At 40.6% G+C, this 15,590-nt stretch overlaps 1 protein-coding gene and 1 non-coding gene across 4 annotated transcripts in view; one reads left to right on the top strand and one right to left on the bottom strand.

The window, feature by feature from the left end:
* TBC1D12 (TBC1 domain family member 12) overlaps positions 1-15,527 on the bottom strand; it is a 119,506-nt gene extending 103,979 nt beyond the window's left edge. For 2 of the 3 annotated variants that reach the window (XM_070780506.1, XM_070780505.1), the window contains exon 1: positions 11,115-11,370. In XM_070780506.1, coding sequence (XP_070636607.1) covers positions 11,115-11,355 — 241 coding nt within the window. In that variant the 5' untranslated portion in view covers positions 11,356-11,370. Of the gene's footprint in view, positions 1-11,114; positions 11,371-15,480 lie in introns of those variants that run through there. The other variant, XM_070780507.1, reaches the window with a different exon arrangement.
* LOC139180044 (U6 spliceosomal RNA) lies at positions 1,454-1,556 on the top strand. Its single transcript, XR_011564392.1, has one exon. It is a non-coding gene; the product is annotated as a U6 spliceosomal RNA (small nuclear RNA).
* Positions 15,528-15,590: the final 63 nt, after the last annotated feature.

Genomic DNA, 15,590 nt, shown 5'->3' with positions numbered 1-15,590 from the left:
AAAGAAAAACATTTTAAAGATGTCTCTAGTCTCTTATTTTCTCACTCTCTGCCCCACAATTTACTCCATTCTAGCTCATGTCCACTCTCATTAATGACTTCCCTGTCCCTAATTTAAGAGAGAAACTCCACTCTCCACCTTGCTTAATCTCTCAACAACATTCATTCTGTTGACCACCCCTCCATTTTTAAACACTCATTCATCTGACTTTCAAACTTGAAACACTTTTGCTCCTCTGTTTTCATTACTCCATTGTTGCCATACTCTCCATTTCCCCCCTACCTCTATGGCTACTACTTCTTAATTTCCTCAAGGCAAGAAGAATTTCTTCCCTCTTAACTGAAATTTCCTAAAGGAATAGTTCTGAACCCTCTTTTTTTCTTATTCATCCCTCTTTAACCCAGGTAGTCTCAGTATTTAGATGATCATCTATCAACTGAAGACTCTAGAATTTGTATCAACAGCTCCAACATTATCATCCGAATGCCTTCTTGATATTTATATATAGATATTTTTAGTCATGTATGGATATGAGAGTTGGACCATAAAGAAGGCTGAACACTGAAGAATTGATGCTTTTGAGTTGTTGTGATAGAGAAGACTCCTGAGAGTCCCATGGACTGCAAGGAGATCAAACTATCCATCCTAAAGGAAATCAACCCTGAATATTCACTGGAAGGACTGATGCTGAAGCTCCAATATCTTGGCCACCTGATGCAAAGAGACGACTCATTGGAAAAGACCATGATGCTGGGAAAGATTGAGGGCAGAAGATGGTAGAGGAAGAGATGGTTACATAGCATCACCAACTCAATGGACATGAATTTGAGCAAACTTTGAGAGAGAGTGAAGGACAGAGAAGACTGGCATGCTGTAGTCCATGGGGTCACAAAGAGTCAGCCACGACTTAGTGACTGAACAACAATAACAGACATAATAAATATGATTAAATGAGCCTCTCCTAGTTTTCTTCCACCATTCTCCATCAATACATACCACCACCACCCACTCAGTTTCTCCAGATCCTATATGCCAACTGTATACCCAGTATCTCTGCTTGGTGGTCTTAAAGTCACCTCCATCCCAGTACCTCCAAGTCTAAACTCATAATTGCCTTCTCTAAATCTTCTCCTATTATAATATTCCATATCTCACCAAATGACAATATTTTAGTTGCTCACACCTAAAACCCAAGAGTCATTCTCTTTCTTATACCACCCTCTTTCTTATCCAATTAGCCAAGTGTAGTGGGTTGAATTTATCTCTGAAAAAGATATGTCCAAGTTCTAACTCCAAGGACTATGAATGTGACTTTATTAGAAAAGAGTCTTTGCAGATATAATTAAGATAAGCTTTCCAAAATGAGATAATCCTGGATTAGACATACTCCCTTCCTCACAGAGCTAATAAGTAGCTGTGATCGGTGTCCTTATAAAAGAAAAAAGAGAAGGGATTGCTTTTGCAGCATATATACTAAAACTGGAACAATACAGAGAAGATTAGCATGGTCCCTGTGCAAGGATAACCCATAAATTCAGGAAGTATTCCATATCTGGAGGAGGGATAAATTAACAGTTCAGAACTAACACATACACACTACTATATATAATACAGATAATCACAGGACCTACTGTATAGCACAGGAAACTCTACTCAATAGGTGTAATAACCTATATGGGAAAAGAATTTGAAACAGAAAGAATATATATATGTATAAACACACACACATATATACATGTATGTATGTATAACTAAATCACTTAGCTATATACCTGAGACTAATATAACATTGTTAATCACCTATATGCCAATATAAAATAAAAGTTAAATTAAAATATTCAAATAGTAATGAGTGGCAAAAAAAAGAGGAGAAGGCACATGAAGACTCTGGGAAGAAGACCATGTGAAGATGGAGGCAGAGATTTGAATGATGCATCTATAGGCCAAAGGAACACAAAGGATTGCTGGCAACACCATCAATTAGGAGAGAGGCATGAAGTGCATTCTCTCTCAGAGCCTTCAGAAGAAACCAACGCTACCAATATAATTTTTTTTTAATTTTATTTATTTATTCTTTTTTACTGTTCTGGATCTTTGTTGCTGCCCGTGGGCTTTCTCTAGCTGCAGCTAGCAGGGGCTACTCTCTAGTCGCAGTGCACAAGTGTCTCATTGCAGCGGCTTCTCCTGTTGCAGACCACAGGCTTTAGGGCATGCAGGCTACGGTCGCTGTAGTGCGTGGGCTCAGCAGTTGTAGTTCCTGGTTCTAAAGCATCAGCTCAATAGTCGTGGCACATGGGCTTAGTTGCTCCGCAGCATGTGGGATCTTCCCTGGACCTGGGATTGAAACCCGTGTTTCCTGCATTGGCAGGCAGATGGATTCTTCACCACAGCCACCAGAGTAGTCCCCTTGCTAGCATCTTGATTTCAGACTTCTGGTCTCCAGAATTGTGAAAGAATAAATTCCTGTGGTTTTAAAGCACTAAATCTGTGGTAATTAGTTATCACAGCCTTAGGAGGCTAAAATACCTAGTCTGGGCTCCCCAGGTAGCTAGGTGGTAAAAGAATCCGCCTGCCAATGCAGGAGCCAAGGGTTCAGTGCCTGGGTTGGGAATACACCCTGAAGGAGGGAGTGGGAATACACCCTGAAGGAGGGAGTGGCAACCCACTCCAGTATTCTTGCCTGGAAAATCCCATGGACAGAGGACCCTGGCAGGCTACAGTCCATGGAGTCGCAGAACAGTTGGACAACACTGAGCAACTATAACAACAATACCAAGTAGTCACTAAGGTCTGTTTGTTTTACCCTCCTGAATATGTTTTTTTTAAATTATATAATACAATGTTATTAACTGTAGTTCACCATGTTTTACATTAGATCCTCTAAAACTAGATAACTGAGATCCTTACAAACTTTCAGCTATAAGATGGATAAGGTCTAAGGATCTAACGTAAATATCCTCTACATGTTACTCACTTCACAATGTCTACCCACCCAGACTAAGTCACCATCATCTCTTCCCTGGGTGACAGAAGCAACCTCCAACCAGTTTCTCCACATTCACTTGGGGCCACTTCAAACATTTCCCCGTGCTGCAAGCAAAGCACTTTCTAGTAAACCCACATCTGATCACTGCCTTGCTCTTTTAGTCACCTTCCTATGAACCTTTCAACTGTTTAAAAGAAACACTTTTTCCTTAGGTCTCATTTCTCTATTGTCTCCATTTTTTCCCTCCTACATTTTGGCTGTTTCTTCTAAGTACTCTTCTAAGTTCCTCTTCCTTGAATCACCCTCAATTTCCACAAATGATTTAAATTCCATGCATGCCTGGTAAACCCTTAGCTAGGAAGAGAAGGTGACTAGGACTAAGGTTACGGATTATAGTTAGAATACAAGTATTGAGAAGATGTGTACTGCAGATTAACCACAAGGGTGAGACACATGTGGGAAATGAATGATAGTAAGATCACAAAGCAACTGCTATTTGGTAAACCACAGCAGGACAGCCACAAACCGAGAGAGATAAGATGCTCTAGAAATGCAAACTGATCCTTTTGGAAAGCAAATTGATGCCACATATCAAGAGGCACCGCAATCCTACTCCTGGGAATGTGTCATAAGGAAATAATTCACAAAATAAAAGCTACACAAGAAGGCCTGTAACAAAATGTTTAATACTTAAAAGCGAGAAATCACTTAAATATAAACTGTATTAAATTAATACAGAAAGTGTACAAAAAACTAGGTTTATCTATGAAATATTGCAGTTGATTAAAATGATAAAATATAGAAATATGGGGACATTTTACAAAACAATATTAAAGGTAGAGAAACATAATTGTATATCATAATGATGATGTATAAAATCAGCTTTTCCAGTTTGATAAAGATCAAAAAAGATAGATATGAAAAGAGAATGATGGAGGTTTTTATTTTTTATTTTTATACTTTTCCTTTTTACGGTATTTTATTTTTTAAGTATTTCTATGTATTTGTGCATTTATGTATTGCCTGTGATGGGTCTCCAGTGCTGTGTGGGCTCTTCTCTGGTTGTGGCAAGCAGGGGCTGCCCTCTAGTAGCAGTGTCCTGGCTTCTCACTGTGGTGGCTTCTCTTGTTGTGGTACACAGACTCCAGGGCACATGGACTTCAGGAGTTGCAGTTCGCAGGCTCTAGAGTGTGGGCTCAGTAGTTGTGGTGCACGGGATTAGTTGCTCCTCGGTGTGTGGGATCTTCCAAGACCAGGGATCATGTCTCCTGCACTGGCAGGCAGACTCTTTACCACTGAGCCACCAGGGAAGCCCCTTTATGATATTTTAAAATGGATTAAGTAGCAATTCTTTAGCAGAATAGTCTGAAATCCATTTCCAAACACATATCATAACTATGAATTGGGAAGAAGCAAATAAGAAAGTCCCTTGGACTGCAAGGAGATCCAACCAGTCCATCCTAAAGGAAATCAGTCCTGAATATGCATTGGAAGGACTGATGCTGAAGCTGAAACTCCAACTTTGGCCACCTGATGCAAACAACTGACTCATTGGAAAAGACCCTGATGCTGGGAAAGATTGAAGGCAGGAGGAGAAGGGGACAACAGAGGAAGAGGTGGTTGGATGGCATCACTGACGCGATGGCCATGAGTTTGAGTAGGCTCCAGGGGTTGGTGATGGACAGGGAGGCCTGGTGTGCTGCAGTCCATGGGGTCACCAAGAGTCAGACATGACTGAGCGACTCAACTGAACTAAGAAACAGATCTTATTTAAGTTGTTCAGTTTGTCCTGCTAATGTGACTGATCTGGTGCAGGATCAAGCATTCCTGTTAGTCTTCATGTCTCCTTCTACCCCTGCAACGCAGGACAGTTTCTGTCTTTCTTTGTCTTTCATGACCTCTGGGTTATCTGTCTAGTTGCACAGGGTCCTGCCCTGAACATCTGATTTAATGCTCTGTCATTGTTGTCTTGAAATTCTTCATTATTTTTAAGGAAATTTTTAAATTTTCACATTTTAATTTCATCTGCTGCCGCTGCTAAGTCGCTTCAGTCGTGTTTGACTCTGTGCAATCCCATAGACAGCAGCCCACCAGGCTCCCCTGTCCCTAGGATTCTCCAGGCAAGAACACTGGAGTGGGCTGCCTTTAGTTGATTCTGAATGACCTTGACAGTTTTGAAAAAGATTGGCTGGCTGTTTTATAAGATCCCTCGGTTTAGGTTTGGCTTAATTGTTTCTTCATAATTCAATCCAGGTTATGAATTTTTGGTAAGAATACCACTGAAGTGATGTTGTGTCCTCATGCCTAGGAGCAGGAGGTGCAGAATGCTAGTTTATTCCCAATACTTGTAACGCTAACTTTAATAACTTAGTCAAGATGATGCCTTCCAGTTTTCTGCACTGTCAAGTCACTGTTTTGTCCTTTGATACACATTTTCAAATTGCTTTGTGAAAAGGTTGTACAATTTTACATTTCCTACCAGCAGTGTGTGAAAGTGCCCATCATTCTAAACCCTCACCAAGCTAGATCCTATCTCTTAAAAAAAAAACTTTCCAATTTTACAAGAGGACTTCCTTTAATTATTTCAAACTACTATACTTTTCTTTGAAAAGTACTACTGATGAACATGGACCTACCTCCTTCTCCATCCCAGCCTACCCCACAACCATATTACTTAAGTCATATACATTTCTTCTTTTGAGATTAAGTAAAAAATTTCTTTGGTGCAACCTGCTTCTAGTCCACCTCAGTGATGAGATAATCCTAAGAAATATTTATGAGTTGAAAGGGCACCACAGAGAAGTATACAAATTATAGGCCATCTCATGTGGTTTTAAATGTTTAACAAAACGGACAACAGAAACCTCCTTTAGGAGATGATGATTATCTTTAGTATACAACTGTGTATTGTAAATTCCTGAAAGGGCTGTGATAAACTGGCTCTGGATTTAGGCCACTGGGGAGAGAAGAGAACGCCTGTGGCTTGCTCACAATGGATGTGTGAAGGATAAACAGAATACAGGAGGGAAAAAAATTGAATAGAAGATTCTAGGGTGCTCTGTTGGAGGTCAGTGGGGATGAGGTAACCGTATAACAGAAAACCTCTGATAGCTGAGTTATTCTGGTGATCCAGCTGGCATGACTTAGTCAAATCAAGCACATGCATAACCTGTGACCCAGCAATTGCTCTCCTGATAATATCCTTCAAAGGAAATTTCTCACAAGTCCTTAAGAGGAATACTAGAGGATGCTCATTAAAGTGTGCATTAAGGTGTGTTGTTGTAGTTCTTGTGTGAGGTGGAAAAGAATTTGAGACAATCCTAAATTGACATAAATATGTAATAAAAAAGATGAAGAACAATTAGCAACAACAGATCAGATACACACAGAGCGAGGTTAGGATACACAGATATACACAGAATAACTATATTAAAACCACTGTCAAATGAAAAAAAGAAATGAGAATAATAAAAATCATTTACATAGATGAATAGTTGCTGCTAAGTCACTTCAGTCGTGTCCGACTCTGTGCGACCCCACAGACGGCAGCCCACCAGGCTCCCCGGTCCCTGGGATTCTCCAGGCAAGAACACTGGAGTGGGTTGCCATTTCCTTCTCCAATGCATGAAAGTGAAAAGTGAAAGGGAAGTCACTCAGTCGTGTCCAACTCTTAGCGACCCCATGGATTGCAGCCCACCAGGCTCCTCCATCCATGGGATTTTCCAGGCAAGAGTACTGGAGTGGGGTGCCATTGCCTTCTCCAGATGAATAGTACATACATACAAAACAAATATGCCTTTTCTCAAGAACATCAATAAATTTTAAAAATCTATATAAACAACGGCTGAATATGGAAGAGAGAAAAAGGAATTGCTAAAAAGGGTTAAAACTGAGTATACTGATAAATGAGAATGTAACAGAGTCTCTGCATGGATGAATAACGATAATGTGTCAAGAACTGAGGAACGTGTTAACTCTGCATTCAAGGAAGAAAAAAGAAACAGGGGGAGGAAGTGAGGAAAAGAAAGGATGGAAGTTAAGAAAGAAAAGGCAAGAGAGCAGCAAAGTGATGGGCAATCAGCTTCTGTTCCCTTTGATCACAGGGCTTTGCACATGTTGTTCCACTTGCTAAAAATTCTGAGACAATGATGACCATCACCACCGCCGCTACCACCACACACACATATACACAGTTAACTCCTCTTTCCTTTAGACCTCAGCTCAGTCATCAATTCTTTAGTAAAAGCCTCATATGACCTCTGATGAGGCCATAGTCCCTTCTCATAATAGGTCTTAACAGAAGACCTTAACCATATTCTCTCTTTTTTGGCACTAAGGGGATTTCTTTGGAAGGAATGATGCTAAAGCTGAAACTCCAGTACTTTGGCCACCTCATGCAAAGAGTTGACTCATTGGAAAAGACTCTGATGCTGGGAGGGATTGGGGGCAGGAGGAGAAGGGGACGACAGAGGATGAGACGGCTGGACGGCATCACTGACTCGAAGAACGTGAGTCTGAGTGTATTCTGGGAGTTGGTGATGGACAGGGAGGCCTGGTGTGCTGTGATTCATGGCGTCGTAAAGTGTCGGACACGACTGAGCGACTGAACCGAACTGAAATGAATTACACCAAACGTTTTAAAATTAGAAAACTTTACATCTATCTGGGTGGTTTGTTTGACTAATATCTGCTTCCCACCAGTAGACCAAAGCCATCCAAGTGCAGGGATGGTATCATTTTCTCATTCTCATGCCTGGACACTGGCTGATAGTTAAGTGGCTAGTTAATATTTGTTACATGGGTGAATTAATAAAAGGATAAATGAATGAACTGACAATAAAGATTGGAAAAGAGAACCAAAGTGGAAGAGCTATGAAAAGAGCCTCACAGAAGGTCCTGAAATTATTTGCCAGAAAGGAGGAGGGACTGTTTCTTAAGTTTACCTCACCTTTTGCAGCCAGGTGCTGTATACCATCTCACTCACTGGTAGGCACTGTTATCCTCAAGCTTTTTTCATATACCATTTGGGGTGTGACAATTGAGAGAAACTGAAGGGGCGAATATTCACCAAGAATGCTGAATAGAAGGGAAAGGAAAAAAGAACTGGAGAGAAAACAAGGGTTTAGCAGAATGCAAGTAGATACTGACTAAGCTAAAAAGGAGATAGCTACCAACCCACTCCGTATTCTTGCCTGGGAAATCCCATGGACAGAGGAGCCTGGTGGGCTACACTTCAGTTCAGTTCAGTTCAGTCGCTCAGTCGTTTCCAACTCTTTGCGACCCCATGAATCACAGCACGCCAGGCCTCCCTGTCCATCACCAACTCCCGGAGTTCACCCAGACTCACGGGTCACAAAGAGTTGGACACAACTTAGCAACTAAACAACAACAACAAACAGTACTTTTGACCTAAAGTGATTGACCTACTGAAAGCAGTTCACCTTTGGGATGGTGAGTAAGAATAGGCTGAACTAATATTATGCCATGCAATCCTGAGATTTAAAATCATGATGCATGTCTCATACTTAAGAATCTTTAGGGACCAGTAAGGCTGATGGATAACAGACAACAGGAAGTACAGGGGCTGGTGGGAGAACTAGAGACTAGATACTGAGTATATGGTCCACTCAAAGGTATTTAAAAATCAATGAAAAGTATCACACACACACAATTTTAACCAAACACAACTACTCCTCTGGCAGAATCTGGCCATGAGCCTCAAGTCTGTGCCCCTATGACTGCTCTAAATCCCAAAGAGCTGACCATGTCAAATAAGTAACAAAACACCCAGAGTAATAAAAATCTACAACAACCAAGGGGGGTACCTAAACTTATACCTAGGATTCACCTCAATTCATCAGTTAAATATAATCCAAAATACAGTAAATATTTATTGTTTATAAATACAGAGTAATGACCCAGGTGTCTCAGGTTAAAAGATGGAATTAGTTATGACTCCTGTACTTTGGTATTAGTTCAGGACCTACAAGGTTTAATGAATGGGCAGTCACACAGGTTACAAAATAATCTTTCTTATCTTCTCAGTAGAAAATCAGTCTCTCATGCTGTCCACGATTTAAATCTCACCTACACATCCATTCAACTTTAAACCTATCATAGTCATGTAACGTCCTGTATTCTAAAATCATCTCCTCTACCTATATAAAATTCTGATTTCTTTAGCCTTGGGTAATAGGAAAATAATGTGTTTGAAATCCAGCACCTACTCAGATCCCAGTAAAGATGCTCAATAAATGTTCACTGAATCCAAAACTGATGTTTTTAAAATATGTCCACAAATTCTCTGATATTTTCTCTTCAAAAAAGTATACTCTTAATTCCCCTATCATTGGGAGTGGTCTGAAATAAAGTGACTCATTTTTAACAAACTGAATAGTGGGAGTGATGACTTCCATGACTAAGATCTTTAAGAGGCATTCGAGTTTTCCCCTTGCTGTCTCTTGGATAACTTGCTCTGGGGAAAGCCAGCTGCTGTCTCATGAAGACACCCAAGCAGCCCTATGGAGAAGTTCATGCAGTAAGAAACTGAAGCTTCCTGCCAACAGCCAGTAAGTAAGGAATGATACGTCCTGCCAAGAACCACAAGTGAGCCATCTCAGAAGTTAATCCTTCAGGGGGAGATTTAAGAGGGAGAGGACATATGTAAACTTATGGCTGATTCGCATTGTCGTATGGCAGAAGCCAGCATATTATTGTAAAGCCATTATCCTCTGATTAAAAATAAATTTTAAAAAAGAAAAAAAAAATTAACCCTTGAGCCTCAGTAAAGTTTTCAGATGACTGTAGCCTTGACCAACAGTTAAGACTGCAAACTTTCAGAAGCAGAACCATCCTGCTAAACCACTCCTAATCCCCAGATGCACAGAGATTATGTGAAATAATAAATGTTTATTATTGCTTTAAGTTGATAGCTTTTAGAGTAATTTGTTAAGCAGAAATAGATAACTCATATGCCTCCAGGAGCTGGTGATGGACAGGGAGGCCTGGCGTGCTGCGATTCATGGGGTCGCAAAGAGTCGGACACGACTGAGCGGCTGAACTGAACTGATGCCTATTGAAATTATCATGATGTTATGACATACATGCCTCTGATGTTTAAAACCTAGCTGTTTTGGCGCCTCTTTCACTTACCTTCTACTGTTCCTCCACTTCCCATCTTTGCCACCTCCAGAAGGCACTCATTCCTGTAATTTCTGGATATTAAAAAGTCCTTTTGCTCCTAATGAGCCCAAGAGAGGGATTCCTTAGGGGCAGACTTGATCTTCTTTCAGGTGTGGCAGATGTTGGAGGAGACATTTTGGATCATCAAGATCTCTCATCAATCTATTCATAAATATCTACTTATTTCACTTATGCATCCATTTATTCACCTGAGAGGATTTTAATTATTAGCAACACAGACTTCCCTGGTGCTTCAGCGGCCAAGACTCCATGCTTTCAATGTAGGGGGCCTGAGTTTGATCCCTGGTCAGGGAACTAGATCCCAATATGTCACAACTAAGAGTTCGAATGCCGCAACTAATCAACTAAAGATCCCACAAGCTGCAAACGAAGATAGAAGCTGCCACCTGCTGCAACTAAGACGGGGTATGTAGAATGTGTGTGTGTGCTCAGTCGTGTCCGACTCTTCACGACACCATGGACTGTAGCCCACCAGGATCTTCTGTCCATGGAATTTTCTAGGCAAGAATACTAGAGTGGGTTGCCATTTCCTTCTCCAGGGGATCTTCCTGACCCAGGAATAGAATGCAGGTCTCTTGAGTCTCAGGCACTGGCAGGCAGATTCTTTACCAGTAGTGCCACCTGGGAAGCCCACAACTCTGGGTACAGCCAAATAAATAATTAAAAAAATAATAATCAGCAGTATCAGCTTATAAAAGGAAGGGAAGCAATCAGAAGCATAAATGCCACCTAAGCAGGTTTTGGGACTATATGTGGATAAGCCCGTAAGTGGAAGTATTTCCAAACTTGTAATCAGAGAAAGGACTTGGCCTTTGGTGAAAGATGAAGTAGAGAATATTAGAATAAGCCGGGGCACATTGTGATATACAAGGTATCTAAGATGTTAGTTTCATCTTATGGTCTCTTCCCTGTGCAGGGTACTTACCAGCAGCTTTAGAATAGAGGCAGAGACAATGTGTCCTTGTTTTGTAGAACACTCTTTCACAGAGAGCTCCTAGCAGAGGCTGGTACAGAGAGTGAGCAACTATTGCTGCCAAAGGGATTATCAGAAACTGGACATGACTTTGTGTGTGGAGTCTACTCCCCCTTCCCCAAAGATTCTGGAAAGCAATGAATAAACAAGAGTGGCTCTGAACAGACAATTCAAGTAAAGAAAGAGGAAACATCAGGTCTTAGACATTAAATTTATCAACAAAATCTCAAATAGAAAAGATTATCACAACCCTAGGAAAATCCCTCTTTGTTTCCTGATCTATAATATTGCAGATGAGGGGGGGAAAAAGAAAAAGCTTAAGGTATTTGATCTCTTTTGCTGAAAACCACTCCCACTGGTAGAACTGGCATCTTATTACATTTCCTGCCTGGTAAAACACAGACTTGACTACACCATAGTATCTAATCCTCAGATTTATTAACTTTGAAATAGACACAATATCATAAGATTACTGAAGAAAAATAATTATATTTAGGGAAATAAAAATGCTTATGCTTTGGAAATAAAAATGCTTATTAAGTGATAATTGTCTTAGGTTAGGGGTCCCCAAATTTGACACTGAGTCAAGGTGTTATGAGTTGAAGTATGTGCCTTACAAAAGATGTTATAATTCTTATCCCCAGTATGTAGAAATGTGACTTTATTTGGGCATAGGATCTTTACAGATGTTACCAAGTTGTGATAATGTCATGAAACTGGGTCCTTGATCCAATATAACTAGTGTTCTTACATGAGGGGAAGATGGCCACATGAAGACACAGAGACAGGGGAGAATGCTATGTAAAGATGGAGGCAGAGATAGGAGAGATGCATTTACAAACCAGAGAATGCCATGAATTGCCAGCCATCACCAAAAGCTAGGAAAGAAGCATGAAACAGACTTCTCAGAGGCCTGAAGAGGAACCAACTGAATCAACACCTTTATTGTATTTCCAACTTCTGGCCTCCAGAACTGTGAGAATAAATTTTTTTGTTATAAGCCACACAGTTTATGGTACTTTGTTATAGCAACTCCAAGAAACTCATACAGAAGGATTTGAGAGTATGTGGTTTGTATTGAAGGAGAGACCTGGAACCACTGATGGAAGAATAAGCAAGCGAGACTGAGAAGAGAAAGTCAATAACAGAGTAGGCTGATGGGTGGGTAACCCTAAAGGTAGGGCTCAACTCTGCTGCAGACTCCTGGAGACAACAGAAGATGCCTCAGAGTTGTTCTGCTTTTGAGAAGTGAGGACATTGGTGTACTTATGGGTATAAATATTGGTATATTAGTGTTCTGTGGTCACTGTGACAATCGCCACAAATTTGGTAGCTGAAAACAATGAAAACTTATTCTCTCACAGGTCTAGAGGCCAAAAGTTCGAAATCAGTATCCTTGGAATCATGCAGTCAGCAGGGCCATCCTGCCTCCAGAGGCTCCACGGGAGAGTCTGCTCCTTGCCTCTTCCTGCTTCTGGTGGCTGCTGGCTCTCCTTGACTTGTGGTTACATCACTGCACTGTCCGCTTCTGTGGCCACAAGGTCTCCTCCTCTTCCATCTGCGTGAAATCCCCCTCTGCCTAGTTTCCCTAAGAATACATGTGATTGCATTTAGGGCCTACCTGGACAGTCCAGAATCATCTCCCTATCTCAAGATCCTTAATCATACCTTTGGCTCTAAAACACAAAATTCACCAGTTTCAGGGCCTGATATCTTCAGAGGATATTCTTCAGCCTACCACACTTGGCATATGTATTTATCCTTCAGTTTTCAAGTGTCATTGGTTGAAGACTGCTCTCAGGGTCCTTGGTGCTTCTTGACTGCCCTGGAGGGGTTGAGAAAAACTCCTCAGGTTAAAAGTTGCATGTATTGAGTGGGAAGTGCTGAGAGGAGGTCAATGGGATGACAGTATCTGCTACACTATTATTTTTTGTTATTTAGATTTTTGGGTTAACAATTTTAAATTGAATAATTAATCATTAGTTATAATTATTAGCTATTTTAGCCTAATTTCCTGATGACCCACAATATAAATTATTTGCTCTGTGTGACCTTGCTTAAAAAAATTTTTTTAAACAAGAGTAAACAATGTTTTTAATGATAAAAATAATATTCAGTACAGTTAAGTTTTATATACCACATGTGTGCACAGGGACATTCAGTCCATATAGAATCTATTAAGTGGAGTCATAAAGAAACATCTCTCGAGAGGCAGACATTTCACTTTACCTGCTGTACACAGTGAGTCCAATCATTACCTCTTCATATAGGTGTCACAGACATAAGGTTTAGGAATCTCTGTGCATTAGGTAGATGGATGAGATCACACCAGAAGAGCAAGCAGAACAAAAAGAGAAGTAGAAAGGTGGGTCAGGAGTGGGACCCTGAGAGTAACCTACACTGAAGAGGCAGGAGGACGAAGGAATGAAGGTAGGAGGAGAAGCTGGTAAAGAGGCTGTTAAGGGAGCCAAGAGAGTCAAAATTCTAATGTGAGAAAGGAAAACTGCAGCAGAGAGATCTAGTGAGGTTAAAAAAGAAATAATGTAATTCAGTGAACACTTAAAAAATTTCACATTACTTGGAGATTCTTGGTGATCTTATTGAGAGCAGTTACAGTAGAATATTATGGGCAGGATCTCAAAAGGGTTCACAGGAACCTCTGGGTACAATCCCTGTGAAGTTAGTATGGGGTAGCCCAGTGACCCCTCTTAGTCCAGGTATTCAGGAAAGCTATGGAAGATCCAAGAGGATCCAGCCCAAACTGAGCTTAGTGTGGATTGAGTGAATGGGAATGACACGAAGCTGGGGGTGACGTAACTGAGAAACCAGATTACATTAGTAGGAATCATGTAAACTTCCATTTGTTAAGTCTGTGTTTAAATGACAGATTGCTCAAAATCAAGATGGGAAAGATTAGCTTGGCAACAAGTGCTTAAAAATGATCCAAAGATTTTTAGTTGATTATAAACTTAAAATGGGCCAAGAGTATGACCTAATTCTTAAAAAAGCTAGCACAGGCTTGGGCTGTGATAACAGAGAAGATGAAGTGGAGATACCAAGAGAAATATAGTTTTTTTCTTTTTCTTTCCTTTTTTTTGAAGTAAAGACAACCAGACAATGAGGGAAATAAAACAGCAATTAAAAGGAGAAGTCATCAGGGAAAAAATGAAGGATGGAAGAGATTTGCATATATTAATCAGCCAAGGGGAAAGATGCACTAGGGAGGGAAATAGAGAGCAGGGATAGTGATACATGGCGTGTGATGAAGCTGGGAGAAGTTCATTTTGAACTGAAATGGAGATGCCTCATCCTTGGAGAGACTGGACAAGAGGCTAAAAGGACGGGAGTGACCACAGATAAATCATTATGTTTGAGAAGGAATTCAGACTCTTGGGAAGAGCACAGGCTAATGTTTTCAATTTGTTTGATGAAGTAATACTCCAGTAGGACAGGTTCTGCTGTCTCTAAGAATGTGTGTAAAGGAGAGCAGTGGGGAAATTGAGGAAGTTGGAAGAGAGGGAAAGAAGAGTTCTGGATAGAATGGGATTCTTGGCTCTAAACTGGGATCCAGAAACTGAAAGGTTTCTTCTCAGTCTCTGTAAGACCAGCACCTACAAGGGAGCTCAGATTCTTTGGAGCTTCTACCGGCTTTTCCTCTCTAGGTCAGGACTGCTAGGCCAGACTGTCAGGATGTTCTCAGAATTGCAGACTTTAAAAACAAACACAAGAAAAAAAACTAAAGCAGAATTCTTAAATTTATTCATGAAAAAAAAGTCTTTAAAGACATTTTGAAAAACACAGTTATTTTTGCAATGCATAAATCTTCCTGTTAAAACTAATGACTTCGGAGGAATTACTAAGGAGACAGTAGAATTTACAGAAAAGTTATAGTTATAAAAAACTGAAATGCAGATGAATCTCACTGATATAACTGTTTATCAAGCAGTGGTTAAATTAAAGCAAAAAAGGTTTCAAAATAAAACATTAATAATCATAGATTTTTGAGTGTTGGAACTCATGAGAAATCATTAGCCATTCCACAAACTCGCCCAGAGAACCTGTCAAGCAAGGGGCAGGTATTTCACAAGTGAAATAAGCTCTTCTCTGTCGCACAAAAATCAGTATTTATAATAGAAGGATGAGACGAGCTATATCGTATAACAAGCTAAACATGAGAAGAGGTACAAAATACAGGAAGATGATTGAAAAACTCAGATCCTCTCGTTCTGAGAAGAGCCCAATTTCCTGAAGAACTGCAAGGAAATTGGGCAGGAGTCAAAAATTCAGAGACCCTGTAGAGAGACCGCTGATTACCCACCTTTGGTGATTCACAGTGCCATGCGCCGCCATGAGCGTGCACTCCGGGGCGCCGTCGGCCCACGGCCGCGAGAGGGCGCACGACAGCCCCTGTCTACGGAAATCCCGCCC

Source organism: Bos indicus, chromosome 26 (genome assembly GCF_029378745.1).
Source record: "Bos indicus isolate NIAB-ARS_2022 breed Sahiwal x Tharparkar chromosome 26, NIAB-ARS_B.indTharparkar_mat_pri_1.0, whole genome shotgun sequence".
Classification (NCBI taxonomy): Eukaryota; Metazoa; Chordata; class Mammalia; order Artiodactyla; family Bovidae; genus Bos; species Bos indicus.
This window is presented reverse-complemented; position numbering and strand designations above follow the sequence as displayed.